The 8,542-nt window shown below is 45.2% G+C and overlaps 1 protein-coding gene across 1 annotated transcript; it reads left to right on the top strand.

The window, feature by feature from the left end:
• Window positions 1-69: 69 nt before the first annotated feature.
• zgc:113149 (uncharacterized protein LOC541363 homolog) lies at window positions 70-8,434 on the top strand. Its single transcript, XM_041994941.1, has 7 exons — window positions 70-192; window positions 2,043-2,246; window positions 3,295-3,389; window positions 3,614-3,770; window positions 3,885-4,058; window positions 5,872-5,919; window positions 7,186-8,434. Exons 2-7 carry the CDS (start codon window positions 2,105-2,107, stop codon window positions 8,028-8,030), a joined length of 1,461 nt encoding a protein of 486 aa, XP_041850875.1. The 5' UTR covers window positions 70-192; window positions 2,043-2,104; the 3' UTR covers window positions 8,031-8,434.
• Window positions 8,435-8,542: the final 108 nt, after the last annotated feature.

Raw genomic sequence — 8,542 nt, 5'->3', positions numbered from 1 at the left:
TGTAGTGATTAGTGTAAACAGTACGCAGAGCTGCTGGGGGCGCGCGACTGGATGAGAATGTTGCGCGTTCAAGGGAAAGAGGAAAAAAAAAAATCTCGCGCTGCGGAGTCTGCGCATTTCGGTTGTTCTCGTCACTCCGAACTTTCGGGAGAACCACAGAGGAAGGAGGGTTGAACAACGCCATTTTTCCTGGTAAATATTCCCCACATATTCAGCTAATTTTAAGCGCCGCGCATCGAAATTACATCAATATTCGTTCGGGAAAACACACCGCGCGCGCTGCGCTTAAGCGCAACAGAAACACAAGCAGCGATTAATTGCGGTAACGGAGCGCAAATCCGGGCGCTAGCAGGCATTTCGTCCCCCCACCCTCCTCCCCATCTCGGACACAGATTGTCGCTGCGCCGCCTCGCAGCACAAATCCACGACCCGGATTTACCACCGCGATTGTAACATTTGCGATAAAACCACGGACCAACGCAAACGCTCAGTCACGCGCTGGCGGTTGAATCCGACAACAGTGTCGCAGAGATGGCGGACAACGTAATCTACCGCTCCGCTCGAGCAGACCATCGGGCAGGCGGAGCAGCAGCGGGGAGAGGCAGCTCAACAAAGACACCAGAAGAACGCAGCTGATTGGCTCAGGCGGAACACGTGATCAGACCAAACGCAACGTTAATTTAAATAATTTAAAAACCACCAAGTTTTCAAGAATTAACATGTGTAAAAGTGCGTATAAACAGCTAATTTTCTTATTTTAATGCGAGGAAAAATGTATAACAATGATAAAACAACAAAATCATAATTTTTGAGAAGCTTAATTATCAAATTCTTTCTTCTTTAGTTCAGTATAGTTTTGAAATTAAATTATATAAAGGTATGTGTTAAAATTATACATCAGATTAATAATGTTTTAATGTTTTTCTATGAAAGGATGATAATTTAGCAAATATTTTGACAAATAATTACTGCACACTAAATCTTTATTTCCTGTTGATGTTAAAATCCAACCAGCAGGGGGCAGAAGAGAGCCATCAGTTTAAGGAAAATGGGATCTTCTTCCAGACTGTAGTCCAACACTGCTGGTCTGTCTCCTTTCAAAATCCCTGTTTGCTGTCTCTACGTAGATTTTAACTTTAAACTGACATGTAAGAATACATAAAATATTTAAAAGACATAAAACAAATTAAATTAAACATACAAAGTTTGTATGCGGTCACTCATGATTAAAAATGTGGAAAATCAAGTAATCTATACCCGTGCTGGTAATTAATTGGACCAAATTTACATGGATGAAAAAAGGAACGGATCAATGTTTTGTTTTGGGCTCATGCCGTTGTCGCTCCATGAAGCTTGAAAGCAGCAGATACAGCATACGTGTGGCTGAACAAACTCATCATTAGTAATAGGTGTTTGGTTTCTTGGAGTTTATACATTCTGAGAAACATTCAGTTATTTATTTTAATATTAAAACTCCTCACTGGAAACGGCTTTATACTGCCTCCCAGTGTGCTGCAGGACGACTTACAAGACAGCAAACTGGTTTTTATTGCTTAAACTTTTTTTCTTGGTCTCATTTTTGCCACAGGATCAGAAGAAACGATTAAAAAAGAATTTAAACATTCACATTTCTGTTTATTTGCGCATGCTGCAGACGATTTGGTCTAACATAAAGTTATTGAATACAATGATTATTGAAACACAGAAACTTGGTGTTTCCTGATTTTTTTTTTACCACCCTTAAAGCTTTAACACCCACATTTATTTACCATTATATAAAAACAAAATAAACAGTTAAATAAAAGAAATCTGGAAAAAAATAAGAAAAAGAGACTGGAATTAAATAACACTAATAATGAATTAATTGATAACAAAAATTATAATAACGTAAAATACATGATTAAATAAAAACAATAAAAGGAAATAAAATTTAAAAAGGCCAGAAGTGATTTGTTGCGAGCGTGTAGTGACATTAAATGGTGTTTTTTAAAAACCTTTTACAGGATTAAAGCTCATAATATGGCAACACTTTTGTTTTGTAGGCGCTCTGCAGTTTGAGTGGGCCGTCCAGCGAAGAGGAGGAGGACGAGGCAGCGGTGGAGCCATGGCAGCCATGTGGCGTGAAGACGATGAAGAGTTCAAGGTGGGAGGAGTAAAGGAAGGCTTCCGATCCAAACCCAGGTTTTCCTACAACGAGGTCAAAATGCTGCTGGAGGCGGTGAAGAGGAACAGATACATCCTCCTCAGTGAGTTGGAAGACCCGTGATTGGTTGTCCCACCATTAAAAAAAACCCACTGAGCCGTTGTCAGTGGGTGATCCCGATCCCGATCCCTGTGTGTTCGTGTCCTTGGGATAAACCCTGAACTCTACCATGTCCCAGATATGATCATCTGTGTGAGATTTTAGAGACAATGAGCCTCAAGTTAATAATACTGGTGGAAAGGTTTGATCCAACCCTCAGTCTTCAGGTTTTTCTAGGAAAGCAGGAAGCAGGGATTCAGTGAAACATGCAAACATGAACGTAAATCTGGTGTCTAAGCAGAGGAGCATCAGCTGGATAGCGATAGATGCCTCAGCTGCGTAGCAGCATGACGCCATCGCAGCGCCTTCCTTAACGTAGAACCAGAACACGACTCGGAGACGAAGGAGGACGGCGTCATCCAACAGTTTGATTTAATCAACACAAAGAAAACAAGTTCCTGCTTTGTTTATATGCCAGGCCGCACATAAAGTGACTTTTTTCCTCAACCAATCAACAGATCGCAGTGTGTCAAACTCCGCCCTTTCGGGTCGGTTAGATTGGTCCCAACAAAGTAGGACAGGTCGGGTCGGATATTGGGGTACCCGTCCCTGTTTCTGTGTGTGGAAACAGTAAAAAATGCGTCCCGCCCTGCACCCGTCGGTGTCAAAGAGCCTAAAGATCCAGTTTAAACTGGTTCTTTGCTATGTGTGGACACAACTCTGGCTCCTCCCTTTAGTTTGGAGCCTTTTTCTGCCTCAAGGCTTCATCGGTGAGAGTTTAGTCCTCTGAAAATTGCTGGGTACCAGAACTGGATTGAAAATGGAGGGAAAAGCAGAAAGTGTAGAAAATAAAAGTTTGAAAGAGCTTCAGAAACCTGGAGAACTACTGATCCAGACTCTTTAAAAGATGAAGTAAAAATGAATAAATGAGTCTGGATCAGGAGTTTGACAGCAGCACGAGTGTGATCGGGATCAAAAAGTTTTATTCCGTGACATGAACCGATGTTTGCAGTGACCGCCCAAACTTCAACAGCTGCTTTTCCTTTTTATAGAGAAGTTTAACCAAGGAGTGTCGGCAGAAACCAAGAAGCAGACCTGGACTGAGATCACAAACCAGATCAACAGTTTGGGAGAAAACCACCGACAGGTTTGTTCTTCACTTCATTCCTCATGTTTGTCATGTTTGCTTTCTGCTCCTACAAACCATTTAGTTTTAAATAGAAAAGCTTTGCTGTTGGAACCTGGAGGAAAAGTTTAATATTCATGTTTATATTTTAAAGCATCAGGTTTTTATAGAACATCTCTGAGGGCTTTTATCCAGATCTGGTTTGGAGCAGAAGTCGTAGAAACGGACTTTTTGTTTTCTCACAGGTGCGTCAGATCATGAAGAAGTGGGCGGACCTGAAGTGTGACGGAAAGCGACGCATCGTAGCCATGCGGGGCCCCAACGGCAGCAACCTGAGGAAGAAGAGGTTGGGCCCCGTGGAGAAGATGGTCCACAAGATCCTGGTGATGAGTCCTAGAGGAGGTCAGGTTCAGGTTTGGTTCATTTTTGGTGCTGGAAACAGCCAAAACTGAAAATCTGACGGATCAGGTCTGGATTCTCTGGCCCCGGGAACATGATTTTTTTCTGGGTTTTCAGATGGAGAAAGCGATCTGGACTTGGAAGAACCGGAGTTTTCGAAGCGCTTCAGGAAAGGCCCGACCCCCACGGCGGCCCCCTACTCCTACCTCAGCCTGACAGACAGCTCGCACCCCGTCGCCGGAGAGTTCTCCTTCGACATGTCGCCGCTCTCGTCTCCGGAGAAGGAACTCGGTAAGAAGATCTGGAACGTTGACGCGTTCCTTCGGGTGTTATTTACATCAAAAACAAGAAAAACAGACGTTGAGCTGCAAATATTTTGTCCTGGCCTGAAAGTGAGTTTTGTTTTCTTAAAGTAAATTTTATAATATTTTATTTTAAGTTAAACTTAATATAGCCGTATTAGTTTTTCATTATTCAATTTTTAAATTAAAAAAAATTATTTTAATGTAATATAATTTAAATACTTCATTTCATTTGTTTATTTTTATTTAAATTCAATTAAAATTTAAATTAATTCATTAATTATTTAAATTAATTTATAATTAAATTTAAATATTTAATTTAACTTTTTATCCGGAGTCGGGTCGCGGGGGCAGCTGCCTAAGCAGGGAGACCCAGACTTCCCTCTCCCCGGCCACATTCACCAGCTTATCCAGGGGGATCCCGAGGCGTTCCCAGGCCACTCTACTCTGAGCCCCTCCCGGATCACCGAGCTTCTCACCCTATCTCTAAGGGAGAGCCCGGCCACCCTGCGGAGAAAACTCAACGAGTAACCTGAAGAATGAAAACAAATGAGGATGTTTTTACTCCTAAAAGCAGACCTGGCAGCAGTTTAGTGAAACACTGATGCTGTTTGTTTTACATAATGCAGATAAGATCAGCTGATTTTATCCCTGAATGCGACCGGAAGACGTTTCAGAGTAAAGTCTGAACATCAGAAGAGTTTCTGTGTGGATGAAGCCACAGTTATCTCATTCTGCATCAATAATCTTTAGTCAGTTTATAAATTTGAGGGAAATCTGATGGAAGTTAAAGGTCCCATATTATACACTTTATTCCCAATCTGAGACCATTCATTAATATCTAAATGAAATATTTCCGCCATGGTATGGACAAATCGACCCTCAGTTTGAGTGCAGCGGCTTCTCTTCACCTCCCTCTTTTTAGCAGCTTCAGAAATGTGCCGTTTATGGTGGGCGGAACCCTGGTGGAGCAGCTCAGCTGTTGGCTCCGCCCATCGCATCGCCCGTCATGAGGTGATTGACAGGTTAATATATTTTCAAGCTATCAGACTAATAAGGCCGAAACGATAAAATAACTGCCAGCTCTTACCTCTCCAGCTGTGTCACGGACAGTTGGTATTGAACCTGGCTTCAGCTTCAAACGGTTGGCGAAGCCTGCTTTCCATGCACCCATGTTGTGGAAACAGTCCTCTTTGAAATGCTGGCCACAGACATGCAAAACCTTTGGAAGTTTTCCGGGTACATTTCCTCCAAAAATAAAATTAATCCACTCAGTCCTCGTGGGTTCAGTGGATGGAAGTAAAAAAACGTTTTCGTGTTCATTTATGCAGCCACAAACAGAACAGTGCTTCTGTCGCTTAGCCATGTCCGCTAACGAGGGTTGCCGAAGAGGGAAAAACACTGGGCGCTAGGTGATTTTTAGAGGGCGGGCTTTGAGAGCCGGTAGACGGGTCCATCGCTCTGTGGGGAGTGGTTATTGTCCCTTATGACGTCATAACGTACACGCTTTCAAACAAGCTCATTTCAGCGCTTACTTCCCTAGAGGTGGAGCAGGGGGGAGAGAGAGCGCCTGAAAGAGTTTCACACTTACGGGTCTCCTACACATGCGGGGGGACCAGTATGACTGTTCCAAAACCATTAAAAAGTGAATTTTGCATAATATGGGACCTTTAAAACGTGAAACCAAACAGGTACGCTGTGAATGCCTTCGTCCGATTCTACCTGTTAATACAGACGGAAGGAAGTCAGATTAGTTTGGTGTTGAACTTCATCATGATGATGTCATGGTCTCATGTTTGCAGGCGAGCCTCTTCATTCCTCCTCCGACTTCGACCTGGCTGATGACGGAGGTAAAGCTGTGGTTTAATCTCTTACTTTTATTTAGAATAGAAATGTGCTAAACATTTTACACTCACCGTCACTTTATTGGTTGGACCCCTGTTTGATTCCTGTTGCTCCACCTTATTAAGCCCTGTTTTCACCAGCTGTATGTTTCGGGTGGAGTAAGGAAAGTCTGGGAGAGGTGTCAGAACATCCGACCTGCTTGTTTTGCCCCAGTTATACTGATCCAACCCTGAAGGGTGGAGTTTGATACGCTGCAGTCCGTAGACTGGTGGAAAGAATCATCACTTCTTGTGTGACCTTTGTTTCTTCTTCGTTATAATTCAAAGGAATTATAACTATGACGTCATGCTATGACGGAGCTGACACATCTGTTGCTGTCCGGCTGATTTGCTGCAGGTTGGTGGTGGAAACAGGTCAGAGTTTACTGAACCAAACCACCCCCCCCCCCCCCCACCACCATTACACCAGCAGCAGCCTGAAGCGTTGATCCAAGGCAGGATGGATCCATGTTTTCATGATGTTTCCAGCAGATTCTGAGCCGAGCATCTGAATGTGGAGCTGAAATGGAGACTCATCAGACCAGCAACGTTTCTCCATCTTCTATTGTCCAGTGTTGGTGTGTGTGTGTGAATTGTAGCCTCAGTTTCCTGTTCTTAGCTGGCAGGAGGCACCCGGTGTGTCTTCTGCTGCTGGAGCCCATCTGCTTCATGGCTGGACATGTTGTGTGTTCAGAGATGCTGTTCTACAGACTTTGGTTGGAACCAGATCTTACTGGACTTCCTGTTGTCTTTCTATCATCTCCAACCAGTCTGCCCATTCTCCTCTGACCTCTGACATCAACCAGACATCCTGGTCCAGACAACTGCTGCTCTGGATGTTTTCTCTTCTTCAGACCATTCTCTGGAAACCCTGGAGATGGTTGTGGGTGAAAATCCCAGTAAATACTCAGACCAACAACCAGCCACGTTAAAGTCTCTTAAATCCTCTTTCTTCCTCATTCTGATGCTCAGTTTGAACCTCAGGAAGTCGTCTTCACCGTGTCTATGTGCTGCCTTGTGTTTGGCTGGTTAGATATTTTTGTTAGCAGGAAGTTGAACAGGTGGAGCTGAGAAGTGGATGTGTGTGTGAAGAGCGCCATCTGGTGGGGAATCTGAAGCTGCTTCAGCTCAGTTTGGGTGTAGTTTGTCTCATTAAGTCTCAGAATCAGGACTGAAGCTGGTTTGGGTTTAAGTATAAAAGTGAAACTGATGCGTCTCTTTTGTCTCCAGCAGAACACAACATGGACTTTGATGAAAATGATGACTCCATCTTCTCCTCCTTCCCTTCATCTCTACAACCACCCACCTCCACCTCCCTGGACCCCCTGCCCGATGATGCCCGGCTGAGGGTCAAACCGGTCTACACTTATTCCAGAACCAGCCAGAACCAAAACCAAACCCAGAACCAGAACTCCACCAGACTTCCTCCCGGTCCTTCTTCTTCTTTGGCCTCCACCTTCTCCACCTTCCCCTTAGCTCCCGATGGAGATGCTGCCTCCTCTTCTGGAGCTCCTCCTCCATCACAAACCCTTGTCACCTCCTCCCTCCCTGCTCCTTCCTCTTCCTCAACATCATCTGCAGCCAATGGCGCTACCTCTCACCCTGCACCTCCTTCTACCTCCATCCCACCTCCTTCTCCACCTCATCCTCCTCCTCCTGCTGATGCTCCTACTGTGACTTCTCCCTCTTCTAACTCCATCCTCCCACCCAGTACGTCCTCCATCTCGGCCTCCCAGCCGTCTGACCCCCTCCCGTCTGGCTCGTCCCTGCGCCGGTCGCAGGCCCAGCTGGCCCAGATGGCGTCTCAGAGCCTCCAGCAGCAGCAGGCCAGCAGGATGCTGCTGACGTCCGTGTCCCGGTCCCTGGAGACGCTGGCCCAGTCCGTCCAGCTGCTGGTGGAGAGCCAGCAGGAGTTCGTCCAGGAGTCTCTGCTGCTGCAGCGGGAGACGGTGGACATCCTGAGGGACTTCTCCAACACGGCGCTGAACATGCTGAGGGACAAATCCAGCAGCGGACAGCTGGTGACGCATCACCTTCCTCAGTATCATCATCATCATCACCCCTCATCGCGCTTCTGAGGAAACCGGCATCAGCATGTGGCTGCTGACGTACGGCCGCTGTGGCTCCTGGACAGAATCCCTGCTTCCTGAAACCGGAGCGAATGTGGCGGCACAAGCACCGTTGTGTTTTTCATGTGCCTCCATCCTGCTTTTTTCCTTCTGCGTCCTCTGCTTCCACGTTTCAGCTCCGCATGGAAAGACGAACTTCACACTACAGCACGCAGAGAAACAGGGCTCCAGATGAACTTTCTCCACATGCAGCTGAAAGTGTAGAACTTGTGGCCTCCTTCCTGCCTCCTGATTTGGTCACAAATAGAAAATTATGACTTTAAAGGTGACGTAAAAGGATAAAATGGTCATTTTTTCTTTTTTGGGGGGTTTGTTTTTAACACAGCGGCCAAATAAATAAATACATAAACTCAGCGATCTTCAAGCTGCAGCATTTCATTCCAGCCAGGAATCATCCAAACATCTCAGGATTGATGAGGTGGGTGTTCATCAGTGGGAGGAAATGATGCAACGCGTCAGTC

Source organism: Melanotaenia boesemani, chromosome 9, assembly GCF_017639745.1.
Source record: "Melanotaenia boesemani isolate fMelBoe1 chromosome 9, fMelBoe1.pri, whole genome shotgun sequence".
In the NCBI taxonomy this organism is placed as follows: Eukaryota; Metazoa; Chordata; class Actinopteri; order Atheriniformes; family Melanotaeniidae; genus Melanotaenia; species Melanotaenia boesemani.
Note: the sequence above shows the minus strand (reverse complement) of the source record. Positions and strands in the feature narration are given on the sequence as shown.